General features: G+C 41.1%; 4 protein-coding genes across 6 annotated transcripts; 2 read left to right on the forward strand and 2 right to left on the reverse strand.

Moving 5' to 3' along the window:
* Window positions 1–874: 874 nt before the first annotated feature.
* Window positions 875–6,166, reverse strand: LOC127010322 (transmembrane protein 107-like). 2 transcript variants are annotated; one of them, XM_050884203.1, is made up of 5 exons: window positions 6,034–6,166; window positions 5,254–5,442; window positions 4,801–4,868; window positions 3,980–4,080; window positions 875–3,805 (listed from the first exon to the last, which is right to left on the reverse strand). In XM_050884203.1, the coding sequence occupies exons 2-5, from the start codon at window positions 5,335–5,337 to the stop codon at window positions 3,642–3,644; spliced, it is 417 nt and encodes a 138-aa protein (XP_050740160.1). In that variant the 5' UTR covers window positions 5,338–5,442; window positions 6,034–6,166; the 3' UTR covers window positions 875–3,641. The 2 variants fall into 2 exon arrangements, with proteins under 2 accessions (XP_050740160.1, XP_050740159.1); XM_050884202.1 differs by having other exon boundaries at window positions 5,997–6,159.
* A 1,141-nt stretch (window positions 6,167–7,307) lies between these two features.
* Window positions 7,308–9,652, forward strand: LOC127010325 (uncharacterized). 2 transcript variants are annotated; one of them, XM_050884207.1, is made up of 4 exons: window positions 7,308–7,499; window positions 8,132–8,225; window positions 9,005–9,129; window positions 9,462–9,652. In XM_050884207.1, the coding sequence occupies exons 2-4, from the start codon at window positions 8,134–8,136 to the stop codon at window positions 9,644–9,646; spliced, it is 402 nt and encodes a 133-aa protein (XP_050740164.1). In that variant the 5' UTR covers window positions 7,308–7,499; window positions 8,132–8,133; the 3' UTR covers window positions 9,647–9,652. The 2 variants fall into 2 exon arrangements, with proteins under 2 accessions (XP_050740164.1, XP_050740163.1); XM_050884206.1 differs by having other exon boundaries at window positions 7,308–7,482.
* Window positions 9,653–9,867: 215 nt separating this feature from the next.
* On the forward strand, window positions 9,868–12,452 carry LOC127010324 (serine--tRNA synthetase-like protein Slimp). Its single transcript, XM_050884205.1, has one exon. The coding sequence runs from the start codon at window positions 9,873–9,875 to the stop codon at window positions 11,313–11,315; it is 1,443 nt and encodes a 480-aa protein (XP_050740162.1). The 5' UTR covers window positions 9,868–9,872; the 3' UTR covers window positions 11,316–12,452.
* LOC127010323 (NKAP family protein CG6066-like) lies at window positions 12,074–19,123 on the reverse strand. The gene is made up of 6 exons (XM_050884204.1): window positions 18,822–19,123; window positions 16,551–17,450; window positions 15,921–16,062; window positions 14,841–15,094; window positions 14,117–14,205; window positions 12,074–13,222 (listed from the first exon to the last, which is right to left on the reverse strand). Exons 2-6 carry the CDS (start codon window positions 17,437–17,439, stop codon window positions 12,917–12,919), a joined length of 1,680 nt encoding a protein of 559 aa, XP_050740161.1. The 5' UTR covers window positions 17,440–17,450; window positions 18,822–19,123; the 3' UTR covers window positions 12,074–12,916.
* Window positions 19,124–24,323: the final 5,200 nt, after the last annotated feature.

Below are 24,323 nucleotides of genomic sequence, written 5' to 3' on the forward strand. Positions count from 1 at the left end.
CGAAGTAAGCAAAGAGGAAATATATGGGTAGAAAGGGAGAGGGATGGCAGGCAAAGAAATGGTTAGGATAAAGTAAAAGCAGGGATACAAATGGAGAGGAAAGGCAGGAAGCAGGAAAAAAATCAGAATATGGTAAAGTTTAAAGGCAGGAGGAAACTATAAAAGTGGAATGTGAGTGAGGGGGGAAAGGAGATAAGGGCTAATGAAACTGTACAAATGAGTCAAGACAATCTGGGTAAAAGCTAGGCAAAGAAAGGTAAGGAATGAAAAAAAGTACTGAATCAAAGGTAGACGACTAAGGAAGACTATCGGTAAAGGTAAGGAAGAGGTAGGGATTAAAGGTAAGGACGAGGTAGGGACGTTAGATAAATGAAAGAATTGATGATGGAAAGAACAGGGGAAATATACCACGTGATAAAATGAATATATGATCAAGGGTAGAAGATGAAAGAAAATGGAAATAGGAACAATAGGAGAATAGTAAAGAGCGGTCCACGTCCTCCTCCCTGGGCTGATCACGAAGAAATGGAGGGGAGCAGAAAGGCAGGGCAGAGGTGTGCTTGGTTGCCAGTTCTCTTTTTTTTTCTCCTCAGACTGATTCATGGGTTCGCTTGGTGCTTCGTTCACTGGTTCACTAATTGAGTTGTTTACTTATTATTTGGTTTGTTTCTTCCTTATATACTTTAAAAATAAGACATTGTTATTATTTTGCATCAGTTTTATTGCATTTTATTTATATATCTGGACATGTTAAAGTAATGGAGACGAATAGAAATGGAATGCCAAGGAAATTAATGTTAACAGCAGTATTAGTAATAGTTGTTAGTAATAATAAGAATCTAACCTTATGAAAGCAGTTTTGTATTTATTATAGTACCTGAACACACACACACACACACACACACACACACACACACACATACATACAGAAGCATAACAACATGGAACGGACTTGACGAGGAGACTGTGTGTGCAAAAACGATTCATGAATTTAAAGGCAAACTGGATAATAAGCGTTATTGGTGGCAAGAAAGTGGTGATCAGCGAAGCAGCAGAGGATGGGGAAAGGAGAAGTGGAATTGGGAAGGTAATTGGTGATGTGCTTGTTCAAAAGGAAGTCAGGAAATGAAGACTCACATAAGAACCTGACTGTAAATAATAACATGAAAAATATTATTGGAAGCAGTGAAGTAATGCAGAGATAGGAAGGGAAGGTGAGTGGTCTACAGCAGAGAATGGGGAAAGGAGAAGTATTGGAAAGGGAAGTGGTGGTGGAGCGCGCTCTCTCTCTCTCTCTCTCTCTCTCTCTCTCTAAACAAGTCATTACATGCTTTTCCAATCCTTATTTATCTATCATTAAGGCACCAAGTTGACATCCTCCAGAAATTGACCTCTCTTCCGGCCACCTCTTTTTATTTTTTTTGTAGGAGCAGCGGGCTTTTTTATTGTTTCCTTTTTTTGTGCCCTTGAGCTGTCTCCTTTGTTGTAAATTTTTTTTATAATAATGGCATTAGTGGAATGGTTGATTGTGCATTTAAATTATATCACTAAAGGTTTCTGATACTAAAACAAAATAATAATGCCTTGGAATGCTGAAATGTTAGAATTGTTGGTTAACCCAGTAGCTGCAGGGATCTTGTTTCTTAAAGGCCCTTCCCTCTTAAGTGAGAAAAATGAGAAAAAATTGTCCCTCAGCAAACCATTTCATAATATATATCAACGCATTTGTGATCAGTTTATGCATCATCTATTTTTGGGGGTTTATATCATGGCGAAAATTTGGCCCGTCGCTGCTACACCATAAAGCCACAAATTTGGCCCGTCGCTGCTACCGGGTTAACTTTACTTACATCAAGGCCACTAGCTTCTTGAGTAACACTAAAATCTAAGGATGCCAGAAGCTACCATGATAACATTCTTGGGTAATACAAAAATAATGTCTATAAAAACAATCAAATGTCAGACTTGTTACCCAAATTCCACCTAAATCAACATCCCTTCTTTAATAATATTAAAATCTAAGGACTAGAGGCTTCAGAAGTTCTCATGATTACATTCTTGGGTCATAAATAAATACTTTCTATAAAAATAATAAAATGTTAGACTTGTCACCCAAAGTCCACTTTGATCAATGCCACTTCTACCAGAAACTACCATGATAACATTCTTGGGTCTATCAAAATAATCGCATGCTAGACTTGTTACCAAAAGTCCACTTAAATCAAAGGCCACGTCTCGAGTAATATTAAAATCTAAAGACTAAAGACTCCAGATACTACCATGTTAGCAATTTAGGGTAATATAAAAATAAGTTCTATAAAAATAATCAAATGTTTAAACTTGTCATCCAAAGTCCATATAAATCAAGTCCACTTCAACTAGAGCAACATTATAACCTACAACTCCAGAAGCTACAAAGATCTTAAAACTCTTGGGTACAGTAATATAAAAATTGTGTCTATGAAAATAATCAGAACTCGAGACTTGTCATCTAAATTCAACTTAAATCAAAGGCACTTCTTACTGGATTAACATTAAAATCTTATGCCTAAGGACTCCAGAGGCTGCCAAGATCATAACATTCTCGGCTGATATAAAAATAAAAAGTCCAGGAAACGATGAAAATGTTGAAGTGTGACCTAAACTTTACTTAAGCCTCAAGGACACTTACTGGTTTAATATTAATATCTAAGGACTAGAAACTCTGGACTCAAATCTCATCTAAGACTAATGGACTAATATCAGAAGGTACAAGTTTCAATGAGATCAGCTTCCTTCTCTCCACACCCTTCAACATATTCCAATAACTTAACACATTCACTCTAACGTTTTCCATGTAAATTTCCTTCACTATATCATCTGTACAACCTCTTTTAATATATTTAGCTACTTTTGCTTCTCTGCACTCACAGAAACACCCTCTCCATGCACAAACCCACATTATATTTTACTTGAGTTACAGATTTCTAGCAATGAGTTTTCTATGTACATGTGACTAGAAACTCAACTCGATGTCATATACAATTAATATCAAAATGTAGATGTTTCCTATGAGATCAATTATGTGGGAAAAACACTAATAAGAAGAATGGGAGACTTGCCTAATTAAAACCTTCCACCTTGACTTTTTCTATCATTTAACTATTTGACTTTACTCCTGCCAGCTATGAGAAAGCATATGATTTAATGAATGGGCAAACAGCTCTAGTCATTATTCACATATTTAACTGATTCTCAATTATTCACACTGACTTTTCTTTGCGCCTCATGAATAAAATCACTCTACATGCTCAGGTACTTTTTTCCCTCTCAGTAAACACAAAAGTACCGTCTTCATGCACATACCAACATTCCATCTAGATCCCTGTTCTCCACACCCTTACAATTACTCAACTCACTACACCCATTCTAACCTTCTCCATGCAAATTCCTTCACTAATTCAAGTATACAATCTCTCTGTACATGTTTACCTACCTCTATCTTCTTTCTGGACTCACCAAAGTACCCTCTAAATGCACAAACTTACGTTATATTTCACTCTGATTAAAAATTTCCAGCGTAGAATTTATCAACGTAAATTGACGGGTGAATTGACGAACATACCTTAGAATAACTTCCTTCAGTCCCTCCCTCCCTACCCTCAGACGTTCTTCTTCAGCATGAACACGTTGACGATGACGCCCACCTCCAAGAGCGCCGGCAGGACGGAAGTGAGAGCGAACACCCACCAGTAGAGGCGGCAGTCCCAGGCATCCAGCACCAGGTACGCCAGGCTGACGGAGGCGCCGCTGTGGCAGGCAATAGCTGGATGGTGGCTAAGGACAACTACCTGAAGGAACCTATTTTTGTATGGAACAGGAGATGGACCAAGGACAAAACAGAAGGACGAAAGAAGGTCAAATTACGTTCCCTACATAGATAGAAAAGGGATAATCTATAGCACTCAAGTTTCCCTCAGAATGCTGCATAAAAGGATACATATTATAGAGGGTAGACTGGCGAACATCGAGCCTCCCGTGATGAAGCCTATGAGCTCCAGGGCTGCCAGTGCTATGCCTCCCACCAGCCCTCCCAGGAACCTGAAACAAAGCAAACATGTATAAACCATCCAGTATCAGTATAATGTGTATAACTACTTTCAGCACTCCCTCTATTGAATATTACAAACTTAAGCACTCTATCAAGTAATACAAACCAATACAGTTTTATTCTTGGTATGTACGGTACTTGTTTTCTATAGAGTACTGTCGTCCCTCAAATAGTTCGGTTTCGGTTTTATGTGGATTTTCATAGATTTTTTTAGGATTTTTTAATTTCCCAACGAGCAGGAAATTTAAAAATCCTAAAAAGATCTTCCAGACAATCCGTATAAAACCGAAACCGAACTATTGGAAACCGTACTATTTGAGGGACGGCTGTATATAATAGGCATAATAAGTGTAGGCTGTAGGATTGAGGAAGATGGTGTTAGGAGTAGGGTTGCAATGGGGTGCTGAGAATCAAGGACTAAGTGCAAATCTTGAGGATCGCGGAACTCGGATAGTGCGAAACTCAAGAAGGTACTGTATATGGGATTATGTATTGAAAGCTATGAGTAATATAAAAATGCAATTAATTTTGGATATAAAAGTGGTACCTGTTTTTGATAAAGCATACATATTCAATAATGTTCCAGGTTGTAAAACAGGCATGCCATCAAAATGACCTTATAATCTAGTATAATTGTAAGAAAAATATTTAATGATTGATGCATGAATGTGTCTAGTGGTTATTTATATACAAAGCAAAGCCACACTCACTCTGCATCCCTCCTGTTGTACTCGACCTGTGTGTACTCCAGGGGCAGGCAGGCAAGAACGTTCTCCTCCTGAAACAGACAAACTGCTTAGTGACTTCCTTAAAAAATTATGCCACGAATAAACTTAAAACCTTGCTAAACATTTTGACACACTACATTTGTTGGCACATTAATGTACATGTATGATATTAAAAAGAAAATGACCTCAGGAATGAACTTATGATATCAATTTGTCTTTTTATGACTCCTTAACTAAAATTACCATCACATTTAATCAGGAAGAAATGTAGTTCATCAATTTCATCTTATTCAGACCTTAGAAAAAAAAGTTCTATCTCTGAGCATATGAATCAGGCAAAAAAGAAAGAATACAAGGAATACTCAAGTAATACCAATGCAATATTTCAGCGCCTTAACTAAAATACAAATTATAATCAATCAATCACATGTTTACCCTGGCCATGAGGAGGGTGACGAGGAGGACGAGGTGTGAGGTCAGGGTGAGGAAGCGTGCAGGAACAAGGCCGGTCACCCTCATGACTTAGCAGTGACAGTTGTTGTGGTTAAGATTTACTGTTGTTGCTGAAGAGTTGTGCCGGCCCGGGACATCCTACTCGCCCTGGGTGTTGTCCGGCGAGATTATCTGGAGGGAAGCACAGATAAGGTGGATGACCATTAGTTGCTTCATTTTTTCTGGAATGTTTTATGGGGCTGCAGGGGAGGACTCAGTGGGGGTGAAAGCATGGGTACTGTAGTAGTGTTCTATCGTTTCTTCCATGTCCTTCCAGGCCTAGGTCCAAGTACATGTACTTGTACTTGCACTCATATTTAAGTAGAGAATATCATGTACTTGGACTTGTATTCGAGGTAAAAGGTGCCTTAGTACTTGTACTTGTAACTGTACTCGGTCTCTCAGTACACGATAATTTTAAGATTATTTTCAAATACAACAAAAAAAGATGCAAACGCGTGTCTGTTGGGGTGTTCGACGACCTGCCTGGGTGGAAGTGTGCCCAGGAGAAGGGGTTAACAAAGGTGTGTCGTAAGCAAACACAAGAAACACTAGAATATTACCAAACACTAGAATAACAAACAAACACTAGAATAGCAAACACTAGAATAATACCAAAAATCTTAAGGCTAAATCAGTGAAAAGTACTTTTACTTGGACTCGAGTATAGCATAAAGTAATCGTACTTGGACTTAAGTTCAGCTGCAATCTGAGGACTTGTACTTGTATTCGTGATGGCGCAGTGTAATCGTACTCGGACTGGATTGCATAAAAGTGTACTTGAAGCCACGCGGCCAGCCTTCCAGCACGGGCAGGGGCGGGGGCGGCCGGGCGTGTTTGTTTACCTGCGGGTGTCAGATCAGTAGTCCCGGGATATGCCTTTGCAACGGCTCCCGGATTTTCTTTCCACTCAATGTCAATGTTCTCGTGCAATTCACTACATCTATCACCAGAAAAAAACATGAACCACGTGAGAAAATCGTTGGTTGGGTGAAACCGTATATTGTCTCTTGCGTTATAGCCTTCTGAATTCTTTGTCTTTCCTTCCAGAGTTTTTTTAAGTAATATTTCCTTTCTTCTATTTCCTCACTTCCTTTATTGCTATTTTTCAGTAATAATATGTCAGCCAGGTGTTCGTCTACGTCTTCTTGGTATGGCTGTTGTACAAATGTGTGTGTGCCTGTCTAACTTCTGAGTATTGTTTGCAGTGCAGCAGGAAATGTTTTAATGCCCGTATATTCTTAAACATTTCCTTATCTCAAGTACACGTATTTGACAAGGCTTTCCTCGGATATGTGGGTATTTGCAGGGGTACTTTTATGACCCTGGTGGTAGATTGACCCTTAAATTATTCTGTACCATGAACCTAAAAAAGACTTATTAGAACCAGACTGATTTTCCTATTGGTTAGCAGTGCAACAGGAAATGTTTTAATGGCTGTATTCTTAAACGTATTTGACAAGGCTTTCCTCGGATATGTGGGTATTTGCAGGGGTACTTTTATGACCCTTGTGGTAGTTTGACCCTTATTCTGTACCATGAACCTAAAAAAGACATTAGAACCAGGCCCTTGTGGTAGTTTGACCCTTATTCTGTACCATGAACCTAAAAAAAGACTTATTAGAACCAGACTGATCTTCCTATTGGTTTGCAGTGCAGCAGGAAATGTTTCAACTCATCTACTTCAGTCACACATATCACATTTGGTGTCTTCATTTCTTTTCCTCCAGTTAAGGTCTAGTGTGTTTAGTCTGGCATTAATCTTTTTAGTTTCATGTATTAATAGTTGTATAATCACACTCTGTCCTGCCTGGGGGTTGGGATGGCATGTTCCTCCCTTCTCCATTGTTGTTTACCTGCACCAATAAATTATAAATGAATCAATCAGTCTGGCATTAACCATTAGCAGGTGTGTGTGTGTGTGTGTGTGTGTGTGTGTGTGTGTGTGTGTGTGTGTGTGTGTGTTCACCCTTTGCAACGGACCGTCCACCCCTGAACCCAGACCGAGGCCAAGACCAGGTAAACAAACCGGCCCTGACTTAACCTTATCTCCCTCTGTAAAGTTGTAAACCCCAAACCACGCCGGCCCCGAGGACACACCTGCACCTGCCCTTGATTGCCGCCCCCCCGCCCCCACCTTGCCGCCCGGGGGAGGAAGGGAAGGCACCGGCGGTAAGGCTAAATTAAAGGTGCTTCCCACGTGACCTTTTTTGTCTTATTATTTATTAGTAGCTATGGCTGAGAGAGAGAGAGAGAGAGAGAGAGAGAGAGAGAGAGAGAGAGAGAGCCCACAGCCTAACTAGCCCCATAAAACACCCAAGAAGAAGAAGAAGAAGAGAGAGAGAGAGAGAGAGAGAGAGAGAGAGAGAGAGAGAGAGAGAGAGAGAGAGAGAGAGGATAGTAGTGTTAGCCATGGTACAGGATTAAAGACATTATTTCAGAATTACACCCAACTCCCCCAATGGTTGACTATGACACCTGTATTCATGTTAAAGCCAACCCCATTAACTTAGCCGCAAGATATATATATATAATAAAAAGAATTACTTAGTTGAGAATATATATTTGCTAGATTATGCATATTTGTCATGTCCTGTCAGTAGTTGTGTATATGCATTCTTTACCAAGTTACTTGATTGTGTTAAAAGGAGTGTTAGCTTTCTACAACACCCCTCTTCTTTATTAACCTTATGAACATCAGAATAAAATATTTGGTATGCATAATGACAGTTAAAATTAACTGTGCTCTTATATAAACCATTTTTCATATTCTATTTTGCATGATAAAAAATTAAATTAAAATCTTTACCTTCTATTCCAGCCATGTTTGGGCTCTTCCGCATGCCCCGCTTCATCCGGCGGTTCATCCGACGCAAGACAGCCAGGATGCCGGAAGCCAAAGCTCTGGAAATAAAGTGAGTGCCTCGAGTCAGTGGTGTCTTGAGGCCTATCTTTTTGCAAACCTTTTTTTAATGATGCCCCGAGTCATTGGTGTCTTGAGGCCTATCTTTTTGCAAACCCTTTTTTATTGATGCCCCGAGTCTTGAGGCTTATCTTCTTGCAAACTCTTTTTATTGATGCCCCGAGTCAGTGGTGTCATGGGGCATATCTTTTTACAAACCTTTTTTTCTATTGATCTTACAAACTTCAGAAAAAAAATATATGGGGTATGAATAATGATGATAACTATTTACTGTTGCTAGATCAGTCTATTGTGATGGGCGACAAGTAGTTAACTGTTCCTTATATCCACTGTTATACGTCCTCACACTTTTCTTTCTTCCAAATTCCTTCTGTTTTGTTTGTGAGAGCAGTGCTTTGTTCCTATTTTGATCCTGCAATGCCTCTTCTGGAAAATGAAATGATATAAAAGTTTTCTCATTATGCAGTAATCCATCAGATACCTTGTTTGATTTTGCTTTCTCCCCTATTTACATACCGATGATGAATATGCCTTAAGAAAAAATGGAGTTATAATGATTCATTGCCAAAAGAAACTGATTATAATTATCCTTCTTTGTTTTGAAAATATCTTTTTTATAGCTTACCTCACTTTGCAGCATAGATTTTCTTCCAATGTGAATTCTTCTTGTTTAACGTCCTTATTTTCTCTCGTGGGGGTAATACTAAATGAAATGTTGAATACAAACAGGCAAACATACAATCATGCACTCATACATGATATTTCTTACAGGGAGAAGCTGTCAATTGCATATGCCTTCTTTGCCTGGAACTTATTTGGGTACATGGCCTACATGGTGTACTCTGGCCGCTGGACCAAGCAGGAGAAGGAAGACAAGGAGCCTGAGCTGTCTACTGGTGAGACTTACTTTTTTTGGGGGGGGGTATTTTAATCAGGGAAAGGATGGTTAAAAAATCTGAACTGAAATGTAAAGAAAATAAGTTAAAATGTATACTTTTTTTTACAATAGTTCATTTTTATACCACAGCTAAATACCCTAAAGTACTTTTTTCCTTATGAGCTTGTATATATTGGAATGGTGCATGCAAACTGAACATACAGCACCCTGTTTTTCTTTGCAACACACACACGGATCATGTCCCCCCCTTATAAAAGACATGCCTCACCGGGGTGGATGGAGTACCTACATACTCTTTTGATGCCCAACTAATGCCATGCTTTCCAACAGGTCGCCATTTTGCAAAGCTGCTGAAACTGAGGAATGTTGAGCTCACTCATGTCCATGGTCTCAGTTATGTGCAGACTTATGACCTCACCGAAGAAGAAGGTTTTGTAAGTGACAAAGTGAAGGAAAACGATGAAGTGAAACAAATCGATGAAGTGAAACAAGACGAGGAACTTCTGGAGGAATAATTTTAGCTTGCCAGGTGATGCAATGTAAAAGCCAAGGTGAAAGCTGTGGAAGAAACTAAGATTTGACAATTAGCAGTGTACTAATCGTGAATGTGTTGGTCTTCTCTCCCTCCTCACCAAGGTGTTCGTTAATTATCTGTGAAGTTTGCAGCAGAATCAACGAGTTATGCAACAAGATTTGTGAGGAAGACGTTTAAGCACTTGAAGAAAGGAGGCCATCGTCACAATGAGGTGGGGCCAGACAGCAGGACTAGTGGGAAGGCATCTCCACGGGCTGTGCACCCAGCGTGGGGGTGTCTCCACTACAAGAAAAGCTCGACTTTCATGGACTGCAAACCTTTGCAGCGAGGAAGTATCCTCAGCTCTGTATGTTCCTGGAAGCAAAGGAACAACTGTTGATGGTGTTGTGTCTCCATACTTGGACTTCTCTAAGCAGTTTGAGGACATTGGTGCATTAGAGCGTTCCATCTCCCAACGTGACATGCATGTTGACATAACGGAAATAGTTAAAAAGTGGTCAGAGTGGAGAGAATTAGAGGAACATAAAACAGACCTTGAAGAGAGAAGGGCGACAATCACAAAGGCCTTGAATGTTTTAAAGAGTAATCCAAAAAATAAAGACAGAATCAATGAACTGAAAGAACACGGTAAGACAGTTAGAAATGAAGTGAAGGCTCTGACACACAAGCTTTGGGATTTGCAGGAAGTAGCTGTTATTTCTGCTCTTAGTCTTCCCAATAATTTACATGATTCAACTGGTAGTGATGATAAAGTACTTTTTAGTCTGTCCAGGAAACCACATTTTCATTTTCAACCAAGAAGCCATGTAGATTTAGGAGTCAGGTCCAGAGAATTAGAATTTGTGGATAATTCCCCAACAGCTTACTACTTAAAGAACAAACTTGCCTTGCTTGAGCTTGTATGTAATGACCACTTCTTAAGCCCACTGCGAGACCAAGGTTTCTTAATGATGTCCAACTCAGATTTTGTCAAGGCTGCTATTGTGGAGGGCTGTGGCGTGCATCATGGAGACAGGACGCAGCATAACGAACTGTCCGCAGGCATGGGACATGAAACCAGTAGTCACCTGCATCTTGTGGGAGGAGGGTCACTACACGCATTCGCAGCATACTTCACAAAACAGATCATTGACAAAAGTGACCATTTGCCGGTAAAAGTTGCCACAGTCGGACGTCACTACAACCCTGCCAGTAAGAAACACCCTGGCCTTCTCGGGTGTAGGCAGTCATCTGTTGTGGACGGGTTTGTACTGTACGAGGATGTGGGTTTGCAGGAGAGGAAGCTACTCGAGGAAGTGATGATAACAATGATCCAAAGTTACTTGAGCATAGGACTTCACTTCCAGGTGGTTCAGTACTCGGCCAAAAAATTACAAACACATGAATCTGCAGCTATAGGCTTCCTGATGTTCTCGCCCCACACCGAGCAATACCATGAAGTGGGGAGGATATCCTTGTGTGGGGATTACATCAGCAGGCGGCTCTGGTCACTCTGTAAGAAGGATAAGGCGGCGAGTTTTCTGTCGATGCTCCACGTCCAGGCCTGTCACACGGCCCGAGTCTTGGCGCTCTTGGTGGAAAACATGCAGGAGGAGAATGGTACTTACAGTGTTCCGGGATGTCTTCAGTCTGCTTTAGATTCATATTAGAATGTGATTTATATTAAAGTATGCAATGTAAGTAGCGTGTGCTTAACAGAAAGTAGTGATCTAAAGGTACAGGTAACTCATTTCATGCAAGTTCAAATGACATGTTTATGGAGGCCCCTAAGTAAAAGATATAATTCCTTACTCCAAACATTTCACCTCCATTAACCTGGTAGCAGCGGGGATCATGTTTCTTAATGGTCCCTCTAGGCGAGAAAAATGAGAAAAAATCATCCCTCACACAAACCATTTCATAATATATATTAAAGCATTTGTGATCAGTTTATGTATCATCTATTTTTGGGGGTTTAAATCATGGCACAAATTTGGCCCGTTGCTGCTACACGGTAAAGCCACAAATTTGGCCCATCACTGCTACACGGTAAAGCCACAAATTTGGCCCGTCGCTGCTACACAGTAAAGCCACAAATTTGGCCCGTCGCTGCTACACGGTAAAGCCACAAATTTGGCCCGTCGCTGCTACCGGGTTAATATGAACTAAACCCAGAGCCAGTGTGTTAATTGTTTTTAGTGGGCAAATAAGGAGGACAAGCTGTTGCCAAAAGAGAGGGACAACAGGTCACCAGTGATTGTGGCATTTTGTAACACATGGTCATCATTTTCTATAGCTACATTGTGAAGCTCATTTAACATTAACACCTGCCCCTGGAATGTAAACAGATGTATAAAAATAAACCTGTACATATGTAATATTACTTATTTTATTGCACTGTGACGGGGGACGAAAGTAAACTGGGTGGGCGTGATGACAAACTGTTATTTCTAGAGGTGACATCAAATTGTTACAAAAGGCCAGTTTCTCCAGGCAGTGTAAGGTCCAATATGACCTTCACAATAAAATCCTGCTCAGTACAAATTTAGCAACTGAAAGTGAGATCTTAGTATGTCTGGACACTGCTACAGTTCAAATTTATAAACCTTCATTTTATAAATCTATAAATCATTCCCATTCTATTTTAGGACTCATTAGAAAGTTTGTACAAAATGATAATTTAAAACCTTATCAAATAGCTCCAGTCTGCTTCAGTCCTTGCATAAGTCATTACACTCATACAACAATAAATATGTTTTTGATGTCCATTGTGAAGTGGATGTAAAATAAATCACACAGCAACCTTTTATGCACAGTTTGTTATTAATGTACTTTTACCTTAAATCATCTAACCTTTGAAAATATATACAAAATAATACTTAAAATATGCCCTTCTCTAGCTCTTCAGAGTGAAACATGTTATTCTTCACGACAATGTTACTGTATCAAGAAACTGATTTACATTCAGTCCCACTTATCAACAGCCCACACAGGACACGTAAGATGGAACAAAGCTGACCTTTGTATCATGAAAGAAACGATACAGAGGATAAGTAAAGTTCCCTTACTCATTCAACATCTGGCAAGATTACCAAGCAGCAGACAATAACAATGAAGTGTAAAAATAAATACTTGGCAGAAAAAGTAAAACTGCACCAAAAAACATATCCATCGAAAACTGCCAAACTTTATCTTCATATTCACGGGAACAGACACAGCATTTAGGGGAGCAGCCCTTCACAACCCCACTACCACCCAACACTACCATGACTTACTTCTTGTTCAGCTTGCTGCGGACAATGTCTCTGAACTGCGTCAGGATCTTGTTCTCCCTCTTCTGCCGCTCCTCCTTGCTGAACATGGCCAGTGCTCGCTTCTCGTCGGCCGAGTAGATCTGGTTTTCCTTACGCAACCTGACGGCCTCCATACGACGGTGGCGGCTTCCACTCATCACGTAACCAACATCCTCGAACTTGGCAATCTCGTCGGAGGTCAGGCCGATCTCACCACGACGAGGGATTCTCTTGCCCTCTGCGACGTAGGCTGCCATCGCTGCTCCTTCACCGGGCAGCAGGGCCTAGGGGGTGAGAATAGGGTAAAGAAATGGCATGTTGGTCAAAAACTTATACTGGAAAAAAAAATGCAATGGGTACAAGATCAAGAATTTATACTAAAAATATGTTAGGACCTGTGGCAATGGGTACAAGTTAAATATATTCCACTCAAAAAGGAAGTACACAAAAAATGGTTTACAAATTAGTGAATGACCGGAAACCAAGGATGATCTATGGTCCTAATTCCCAGCAAGCCTGACTTGACCTCAATATGCTTCAAGTCTTCCCTAAAGCAAAATCACTCCTTGACCACAGGTGCTCTCCTTGGCACTTTTTTTTATACCATTACACTCTTAACCTGGTAGCAGCAACGGGCCAAATTTGTGCCATGATATAATCCCCCAAAATAGATGATGCATAATCTGATCATATATGCTTTGATATATATTATGAAATGGTTTGTGTGAGTGATGATTTTTTCTCATTTTTCTTGCTTACAAGGGCCTTTAAGAAACATGATCCCTGCAGCTACCGGGTTAAGCCACTGTCTTCTGGAACTAAACTTGAGAATCAGACATCCAACTAGGAAAACCTTTATCCGGTAGCAGCGGGGATCATGTTTCTTAATGGTCCCTCTAAGCGAGAAAAATGAGAAAAAATCATCACTCACACAAAGCATTTCACAATATATATCAAAGCATTTGTGATCAGTTTATATATCATCTATTTTTGGGGGGTTTAAATCATGGCACAAATTTGGCCCGTCACTGCTACCGGGTTAATGAAGTTAGCCTATCCCATTTTGAAAGCTGCCGTCAGGACTTTGGGTGTGTTTTCTCCCTTCTATGCTTAGGCACTTCACAAGCTGTTACCTAATAGCCTCGCATGACAGTCAAGTGCCAGGAAGATGACCTTACCTTGCCGTAGTCCTTCTTCGATAAGGTTACTTGAGGCTTGGGCACCGGACCCACCACGTCCTCCTCGATGATGTCTCCATTGCTGTCCCCTGAGAAGGAAGAAGATACAAATAAATCATCATGTAAAAAGAAATAAAACAAGCAAAATTACAATAACATTTACTTTTAGACCAGAATTAAATGATGACGGAAAGCAGGTACGACAAGACCTCACATTACACATCTCTAAACTCCTATTATCAAAAACTACAATAACAAAACCAGGGATTCTTACTTCTCTTTAAATGATAATAGAAGGCAGGTAAGGCAAGTTCTCCTAACTCACATCTCTAAACTCCAATTATTAACCCCTTGGCTGCAGATTTCCTACAAGAAGACATCGCCAAGCTACAGGAATGGAGCAAAAAGTGGCTGCTACAATTAAAAGAAGAAAAATGTAAAGTCATGCACCTTGGGAGGGGATATCCAGCATACCAATACCACATGGAAAACACTCCACTATCCACCACAGAGGCAGAGAAAGACCTGGGACTGTATCTTACCAGGCTACCAGTGAAGGGATATCCAGCATACCAATACCACATGGGAAACACTCCACTATCCACCACAGAGGCAGAGAAAGACCTGGGACTATACGTTACCAGGCTACCAGTGAAGGTGAAATCCGTGTCAATCGCAGCGGACGGGTTAGAAAAACTACAGTAACGAAAACACGGATTCTTACTTCTCTTTTCAATCCACTTCAGGTCCTCTTCTTCCACGCCTGAGTCACTGTCACTGTCGGAGGAGGTGTCGCTGTCCCTCTTAGCCTTCTTCTTGTTCTTCTTTTTCTTCTTCTTTTCCTTCTTGTGCTTGTGTTTCTTAGACTTCTTTTTCTTCTTCTTCTTCTTCTCCTTTTCAGAGCTTGAGGATTCATTTGTCGCTCCTTTGCCGGCTGATTTTGACTTCCTTTCGTCGTCTGTGTTCACTGCGTCGGAGCTGGAAGGGCAAACAATACATTAAGTTAAGAAGAGTGAAAATATTTAATACAAACCATGGAGGAAGATACGAGGAGACTGAACATCACGGAAGACATGGCTATGGACCGGCAACAGTGGAGGAGGCTCATACCCCGTCCAACCCCACCACAGGGAATAAATGGATGTTAAACGATGATGATGATGATGACAAACTACGCCCTATTAAAAAAAGCTAAACCACACTAATTATAGACCACATGGGAGATACATGTTTAATCAAATACCTTCATGTGTTGTGAATCATATGGGCGTTCAGTGTAAATGGGGCAACCAAACTGATTAAGGTGGTATTCTGTTTTTTTTTGGGTGGATTCTAATGGGTGAATTCTTGCTGTATCATGTGGTGAAGCAGGTTAAGGAAAAGCAACCTTAAACTGGGTGATTCATGGGGTTAAAGTTGCATATTTTTCTGCTGGTGTGGGGCATGTAGAGTCAAGCTTTAAAACATGATTCCCTCAAACCTATAAAAACCGCCAACTGTAATGTCATGTATGTACAATCTCTTTACTATACATAATACGTTTTTCATTCCAAGAGGGACATTTATATTTCCCACCAATTGTTCTCTTTCCCTCGTCTTCTTGGAACTATTCTTTTCCTTCCCTTTCTGCTTTAGTGTCCTGGTGAATAATGATGAAAAGAGCAGAGAAAAAGGTTGACTTCTCGATAAGCCAAAAGACTATACCATCTGCTCTCTCCTTCTCCTTTTAACACTGTACCCTTCATATGAACCTGCAAACTTCACCAAATATAAACTGCATCAAATCTAAACAATGAAAACTTACTCATCTTGCACGCTTGTTGGTGACGTCCCCCAGAGCTCTGCAACGCCCTCCTCGGTGATCTGTTGGCGCTGTTGACGCTTGAAGCCGAAGTAGTCGTCGCTCTGGTCACCCACCACACTGCGCCGGCCGAAGCTTCCGCCACCTGAAGGGGTTAATTGACGCTGTTGATTACCCTTCTAATATACACTTAAAACGACTCTTATTGTTATCAGAAACTTCTAACTCTCTCAACAATTCCTTCTTCAAGAGCTATAATTAGGCTGACCAAATCATCAATCATAAAAATATATAACCTAAAGAAATATATTTGTTTCTCTATACTGCAGATAAACTTTGCAAATTAAACTTGTAACTCAAATGGGAAGCACTGTCGAAAGTTCTTAAATAATCATCAGTTGCTTGAAAAATAACTGCAGCACAAATACCAAAAACATCTTGATTTGTTGGCCTTTGGAGTCCTAAATCAGATTGCAATTTTCAAGACAGTAAAGGTGGACCAAAGGGCAAAAAGAAAAAATTGCTATATGCTGCTTAATGGAGGAATCTAAAATCATTGACGGAAAACAGATAATCTATAATCGTTCAAATATTCACAGCAGAAAACACATGAACAGCAGGATGCACACAAACCTCTGTCACCTCTGTCCCTGTACGTCCCTCCATTACGGTAGTGGTCCCTCGAGCCACCTGAACTCCTGTGGCTTCCCTCGCGCTGGTGCTCAAAGAACTTCTTGTGGCCCCACCTGTCTTCTGGCGTGGGTGGCGAGTGCTCCCTATTCCTCACCGGGGGACCACTGCTGCTGCTGCTTGGCCATTTGTTGGGTGTTCTGGATCTGCTTCTCTGGTTGGTGGGTTTGGTAACGTCCCATCTGCTTGGCCGCTGTTTTTTCTGGGCGAGTTCTCTCTCCTTCGACGCAGACCGACTCCACCTTTCCCTTTCTCTTCTGCTGTCTTCAATGTGTCGCTGGACCTCTACCACTTCCTTCTTCCTGTTGCTGTCACCTCTATGCTTTGGCTTCTTGGCAGGTGAAGGTGACTGCAATTCTGAGCCGGACGAAGAGGAGTCAGACCTGCTTCTTCTTTTACTGGTGTTGTTTGCTGTTCTTTCCTTCGACCTTGACCTCTTGTGTCTGTCGTTTGACCTCGACCTGCGTGTTTTTTCAGGGCGTTTTGCTTTCTGGCTTCTGTCTCTTGAGAGCGAGCGGCGGTGTTTGTCCCGTGACCTCGAGCGTTTATTTCTATCCCCTTTCTTTGAACTCCGATTCCTCTCCTGCGACCTTGACCTGCTGCTCCTCCTGTGGCTCTTGTCGTGGGTCTTTGATTGTTGACCTCTGTCCCTGGAGCGTGACCTTGATTTGTGATGCTTCTGTTTCTTCTGGCTGGACTTTTGACTGTGATGCTTCCTGCTCTTTTCCTTCGTGTCAACGCTGCTGTCACTACTGCTGCTGGTGCTACCTCGACTCCTGCTCCTGCTTCTACTGCTGTTGCTACTGTGGCTGCTGCTTCTGCTCCGTCCCATGGTGGCTAAAACTGAAAATATGAATAAGAATGATGAAGCAATCAACTTAACCTATTACAACATAAAAGACAGTCCTATTAACCAAGTCCTATCCCATCAACACTTGTTAACAACACTGCATCATGTACACTTGGAAGATACCAGAAGGATTGGTACCTTACTTTCCCCACATGAAAAGGAGGACATCAAGAGCCAGAAGATCCTACAGGAAAGCTCTCACTTCAGTAACACAGCTACTAAAACAATAGGTGAGGCTGAACATTTCAATAACTTTGGTCCCAGGCTTTTCAACTGCTTTTTTTAACCTAGTATCTGCGGCCTCTTTAAGCGAGAAAAATGAGAAAAAACATCACTCGCGCAAACCATTTCAAAATATATATCAATACATTTGTGATCAGGTTATGCATCATCTATTTTAGGGGGTTTATATCGTGGCAAAAATTTGGCCCATCGCTGGTAGCTACACGGTAAAGCCACAAATTTGGCCCGTCACTGCTACCGTGTTAACTGTCCCTAAATCGTCCCACTTTCATCTATTTGGTTTTGGAATGCCCCACTTTTTCGTGTACTACTGATAATTATACATCTTTACAGTCTTTAATGTTTTACAAACTGGTACCTTTACACAAGTTGTACTCGTATCATCCATAACTCCAAACAGGTCAGGGTATAGATAGCTGTGTGAAAATGTCCCACTTTTAGCTTCGGCAAATCTGGTCACCTTAGCCCGGTAGCAGCGACGGGTCAAATTTGTTGCTTTACCGTGTAGCAGTGATGGGCCAAATTTGTGGCTTTACCGTGTAGCAGCGACGGGTCAAATTTGTGGCTTTACCGTGTAGCAGTGACGGGACAAATTTGTGGCTTTACCGTGTAGCAGCGACGGGCCAAATTTGTGGCTTTACCGTGTAGCAGCGACGGGACAAATTTGTGGCTTTACCGTGTAGCAGCGACGGGCCAAATTTGTGGCTTTACCGTGTAGCAGCGACGGGCCAAATTTGTGGCTTTACCGTGTAGCAGCGACGGGCCAAATTTGTGGCTTTACCGTGTAGCAGCGACGGGACAAATTTGTGCCATGATATAAACCCCCCAAAATAGATGATACATAAACTGATCAGAAATACTTTGATATATATTATAAAATAGTTTGTGCGAGTGATGATTTTTTCTCATTTTTCTCGCTTAGAGGGACCATTAAGAAACATGATCTACCAGGTTAACACACACACACACACACACACACACACACACACACACACACACACACACACACACACACACATACACACAAACACACACACATTGCCCAGCCCCTACCAAGACAGCTTCCCCACTGTTCCAGACACCCTTTTTCACTGACCTTACGTGCACTGAACATCACGTACCTGGTCAATAGAGTTTAAAGACGAGGTCAAGGGGTCACAGGGTCAAGGGGTCACAGGGTCTGGGGGTCACGGGGTCTGGGGTGAGCGGCGGCCCATCACTAAACGTTGCCTCCTCGCACAGCCCCAAATTAACCCTTACACCAGTTTCTTCTTTGTCTTTAGTAGTATATTATGACTGTGGTGTAGAATAGTGATGAGTTGTTGCCCTGGTGTGCTGTGAAGTGTTGTATCTTGGCCACAACACGCACAAACACACACACGCAGACTTGTTCCTTCTTTTGTTTACAACTGTTCATGGACGCGCAGGGAGGAACAGAACGGGATCATCCTTATTTATTTATTCATTGTACGATGTTTCAAGGGAAGATGAATATATTGATGATTGAGGGAGGAACAACTATATCCATCTAATATATCTAAATTCCTAATGGCTCAAGGGAAGAATAATTATCCATATATTTTCCTATCTAGATGCTCAAGGGTACAACTATTTAATATCTGTGGCTGCTTCTGTGTTTTGGAATGTTCATATATATCTAGTGGAATGAGGAAGAAGTAAATGATAGCAATATCCTTCTGTTTATAATCTTCCATGAGTGAGCTGAGGAAGGCGCAGGGAGGAACAAAACTGGAGAATTCTCTTATATATTCCTATTTCTCTTTATATGTGGTAAAGTAAGAAAGAAGTTAATCAAGGTACTGAACTAATGTGATAAGGCTAAAAACACACATATTACAATAACCTCTAGCAGCACAGGAAGAAGGGTGTCGGTGCTAAAGTGGAGGGCATTTAATTTATTTAGGCCTATTGCTTTATTGCCGCTCCTGTAGTTTGAAATATTATCATGTAGGAACAAGGAAAACTCACTCCCTATTCCCGGTACTTACACCCTTGGCCGACTGGTTATGGAGCCGCTCTCTCATCCTGCCTGTCGCGAGTTCGATTCCCGGAGGTAGTCTAACCCTTCCTAAGGTTTAAATTAATTCCTCATGTATTTCGCAGCACGCAGAGGTCGTGTGAGGATATAGTGAAGATACAATTAGGGCAAAACACTTATACAGCACATTAAGCTAGAAATAAGCAAGAGTGAATTGACCTAATGTCGCCGTGAAAAAAACCACATCACTGATTAATTGATGTTTAGTATATCAGGAAGGTAATTATAGAACTGAATCAAGGAGAAAGCTAATATATATTCAGTGTTCTCATTATATATCCCTCCCTCATCAACATCCCTTTCATATGCTATGGTTTAATGCTTGTATATTCACTTAATTAAAATGTTTCCTTGGCATAGTTAAGATCGACTGTGTGCAGCTCAAACATTAACTATAACCTTGATTGACAACTTTCTCTTCCATATGTAGACTTTTAATTCGTGTTGGGATCAGGGAGATTTAAAAGGACAGGTCTAAGGGACAGAACAGAGACAGACAGAGACAAAGACGCAGAAAGAGACAGGGACAGAGTTTTAAAGAGACAGGTTTAAAAGGACAGAGATTTAAAGAGACAGGTTTAAAAGGACAGAAGTTTAAAGAGACAGGTTTAAAAGGACAGTGATTTAAAGAGATGTTTAAAAGGACAGAAGTTTAAAGAGATAGAGGTTTAAGGAGACAGACAGAAAGAAACAGAGACAGACAGAGATATAGGTTTAAAAGGACTGAGGTTTAGAGGAGACAGACAGACAGACAGAAACACAGACATAGGTTTTAAAGGACGGAGGTTTAAAGGAGACAGACAGACAGAAACACAGACATAGGTTTTAAAGGACGGAGGTTTAAAGGAGACAGACAGACAGAAACACAGACATAGGTTTTAAAGGACGGAGGTTTAAATGAGACAGACAGACAGACAGACAGACATAGACAGAGGTTTAAAAGGACAGAGGAGATTGTTTCTTGCTGCCACAAAAGCTAAGGTTGAAGGGAAAGCACAACCAATCCCACCACCATAGCGACGTACCTTACTGGAGTATCGAACCCTTGTATCTGTGAGAACAGGGGCCGGCGCTCTAGCCACGGTACCGCGCGGTGGTCCTCGACTATAAATGCTCAATATTGGACTTATATCTTGCAACCTTGACGCATTAGATGGTTTAAACTACTTTCTTCAAATACCATATACAGTTTTTAATTAGTTTCAAGAGCAATGTTCGTGGTAAGTTGACCATACTTAGGCTCAGATGCATTTGTCCAATCTAGTGTTATTTCATTACGTGGTATTATAAGTCTGTTACGTTGGTTTATTGCACGCTGCCTTCCATGGCTATACTTCAGTGGGTGCTGCTGGGTCATGTGATGGTCCGTGGGTGGGTGATTGCAAAGGGAGGATTAACCAGGAAACTATTTTGCCTACGAGAGTAAATCTGTATCTACTAATGGATGCTTACCATGGAGTAGTAGTAGCTAGTAGTAGAATAGTATATATATTTCTTTTTTAGGCGCTGCTTATAACACCAGTGGGCTGTCTTGAGGGGCCCCTTTGAGGAACCCAGGCCGTTAGTGGCGCAGGCTAATTTTATTTATAATGGTTGCCTTAATGTATGATTCTTTCTTGGCCTTTGCTGCCCCCCGGTGCTCCACTTGGACGAGGGCCTTCAAGTTAGGGCTAATTGATGATCTGGGCAGCGTGTGGGTAATCTTCCGCCACTCGGCAATGGTTTGAAAAATCAGCGTGTTTCGGTGGGATTCGAACCTAGGTCCACGGTAACCCATGGCCATCTCAAAAGGCTATAAGAGCCTTCTGATAAATGAAGGCCGGAGGGCATCCGTCGTGACGTAAGACAACATCACATGATTCACATCCGTTGGTCGAGCCGGTCGTATACATTTATAAGGCCCTCTCGTACGTAGGTCTTGCTTGTATGTTTTTAACTTGCGTTGGGATCAAGGAGGCTTAATTAAAGTGACAGTGGAGATTGTTTCTTGCTGCCACAAAAGCTAGGGTTAACGGGAAGAGCAACCTGTCCCACCATCGTGCGCCCCGGCAGAGGATCGACCCGTGGGCTTCGTACACAACAGGCCGACTCTCTGACCAAGGAACCACGAATGGCCCCCGGCGAGCATATGCCAATTTGGACTCATAACTTGCAGCCTTGACGTATTAGATGGTTTAAATTACTCTTTCTCTAATACTATATGGTGGTGTATTGGTGAGGTCACAATACTCGCTATAGTTAGGTAACGTGAATGGGTCTGGCTGGGTTATACATATAGGCCTAATGGTCTGAAGGTGGGCTAATACGATGGGATTTTCCACCAACTATCAGCTGCATTTATCGAGTAATATCCTTTTACATGATTTAGTTTATTACGTTGGTTTATTGGTGAGGTTACATTACTTTTTTGTGGCTAGGTTAAAACTGGTGAAGCTACTAACGAATACTTACCGTGGATAACACATGAAATGGTAGCAACAATAGTAGTAGTAGTAGTAGTAGTAGTAGTAGTAGTAGTAGTAGCAGTAGTAGTAGTAGTAGTAGAGGTAAGATAAAGTTTGCACAAGTTTACCATAGCATTTAGCAACACTGACTTCAGGAGTAACTATGAAGAAAACGCTAACGTATACTTACCGTGGACAACACATGAAGTGATGGCAACAGTAGTAGTAGTAGTAGTAGTAGTAGTAGTAGTAGTAGTAGTAGTAGTAGTTGTGGAGGTAAGATAAAGTTTGCACAAGTATACCATAGCACTTAGCAACACTGACTTCAGGCGTAACTATGAAGAAAACGCATGTGAAGGAGCAGCGAGTAGCGGGCTTTTTTATATTAGTTTCCTTTTTTTGTGCCCTTGAGCTGTCTCCTTTGTTGAAAAAAAAAAGTAGGCCAGCCCTGTCAGCAGTTCCACACGTTTCGAACATCTCATTGTGGTGGACCAAGAAACATTTCCCGGTTAACTATATCCAATGGCCATCAGAATAGAATTAGCGTAAGGGGCATATATTTCCTTTCCATCTTTCCGCAGCAGCCCCAACAGGTTACATGAATAAGCCACGGTCGATATTCTGAGACACCTCCTAGCTCTCACATCAACTATTTCCAAAGGTCAAACAGGAGATCAATCGGATTTTCATGAGTGTTTTTTCACGTTCATGGTACAGAAGAAGGGTCACACTACCACTAAGGCCATTATAAACTACCCCTGGAAATGCCCCAAACTCCTATTAAGTGTTTTTCAGGTTCATGGTACAGAAGAAGGGTCAAACTATCACTAGGGACATTATAAACTACCCCTGGAAATGCCCCAAACTCCTATTAAGTGTTTTTCAGGTTCATGGTACAGAAGAAGGGTCAAACTACCATTAGGTCCATTAAACTACCCCTGGAAATGCCCCAAACTCCTATTAAGTGTTTTTTCAGGTTCATGGTACAGAAGAAGGGTCAAACTACCACTAGGGGCATTAAACTACCCCTGGAAATGCCCCAAACTCCTATTAAGTGTTTTTTCAGGTTCATGGTACAGAAGAAGGGTCAAACTACCACCAGGGACATTATAAACTACCCCTGAAAATGTCCCAAACTCCTATTAAGTGTTTTTCAGGTTCATGGTACAGAAGAAGGGTCAAACTACCACTAAGGCCATTATAAACTACCCCTGGAAATGCCCCAAACTCCTATTAAGTGTTTTTCAGGTTCATGGTACAGAAGAATGGTCAAACTACCACTAGGGGCATTAAACTACCCCTGGAAATGCCCCAAACTCCTATTAAGGTTTTTTTCAGGTTCATGGTACAGAAGGGTCAAACTACCACTAGGGTCATTAAGCTACCCCTGGAAATGCCCCAAACTCCTATTAAGTGTTTTTCAGGTTCATGGTACAGAAGAAGGATCAAACTACCACTAGGGCAATTGAGCTACCCCTGGAAATGCCCCAAACTCCTATTAAGGTTTTTTTCAGGTTCATGGTACAGAAGAAGGGTCAAACTACCACCAGGGACATTATAAACTACCCCTGGAAATGCCCCAAACTCCTATTAAGTGTTTTTCAGGTTCATGGTACAGAAGAAGGGTCAAACTACCACTAGGGCCATTGAACTACCCCTGGAAATGCCTCAAACTCCTATTAAAACCGTGTCAAATGAGATAGTACAGGTTCTCAAATGAGTTCTTCCCGTCCATGGCACAGGAACCTCGTAAATCTACCTCCAGGGTCAGGAAACCATCTATGAAAATCTCCCGTAACTTTTCCTAACCACTCATTAAAATCATCATCTTTTACTTGGGCCTTATTAACTAGATGAACTAAAGCGTCGAAACGTTTGAGTAAAGGAAACTAGAATTGTAGGTTAGGTATACAAAACAGACAGATACAGATAGATAAATATAGAGATAGGTGGATGTATATATAGATTGATAGATAGATTGTTACGTGTATAAAACAGACAGATAGAGATAGATAAATATTGAGATAACTGAATGTATATAGATTGATAGATAGATTGTTACGTGTATAAAACAGACAGATAGAGATAGATAAACATTGAGATAATTGAATGTATATAGA

This window comes from Eriocheir sinensis, chromosome 43 (genome assembly GCF_024679095.1).
Source record: "Eriocheir sinensis breed Jianghai 21 chromosome 43, ASM2467909v1, whole genome shotgun sequence".
Lineage (NCBI taxonomy): Eukaryota > Metazoa > Arthropoda > Malacostraca > Decapoda > Varunidae > Eriocheir > Eriocheir sinensis.

Coding starts and splice junctions, on each gene's coding strand:
- LOC127010324 (XM_050884205.1), top strand. CDS start 9,873: ATGAGGTGGGGCCAGACAGCAGGACTAGTGGGAAGGCATCTCCACGGG.
- LOC127010323 (XM_050884204.1), bottom strand. CDS start 17,439: ATGGGACGGAGCAGAAGCAGCAGCCACAGTAGCAACAGCAGTAGAAGC. Junction 16,063..16,550: donor CAGGGACAGAGGTGACAGAG/GTTTGTGTGCAT, acceptor TAACCCCTTCAG/GTGGCGGAAGCTTCGGCCGG. Junction 15,095..15,920: donor CCAACAAGCGTGCAAGATGA/GTAAGTTTTCAT, acceptor TTGCCCTTCCAG/CTCCGACGCAGTGAACACAG.
- LOC127010325 (XM_050884207.1), top strand. CDS start 8,134: ATGTTTGGGCTCTTCCGCATGCCCCGCTTCATCCGGCGGTTCATCCGA. Junction 8,226..9,004: donor GCCAAAGCTCTGGAAATAAA/GTGAGTGCCTCG, acceptor TATTTCTTACAG/GGAGAAGCTGTCAATTGCAT. Junction 9,130..9,461: donor GGAGCCTGAGCTGTCTACTG/GTGAGACTTACT, acceptor GCTTTCCAACAG/GTCGCCATTTTGCAAAGCTG.
- LOC127010322 (XM_050884203.1), bottom strand. CDS start 5,337: ATGAGGGTGACCGGCCTTGTTCCTGCACGCTTCCTCACCCTGACCTCA. Junction 4,081..4,800: donor TACAACAGGAGGGATGCAGA/GTGAGTGTGGCT, acceptor GCTTTGTTTCAG/GTTCCTGGGAGGGCTGGTGG. Junction 3,806..3,979: donor CAGTCTACCCTCTATAATAT/GTATCCTTTTAT, acceptor GCCACCATCCAG/CTATTGCCTGCCACAGCGGC.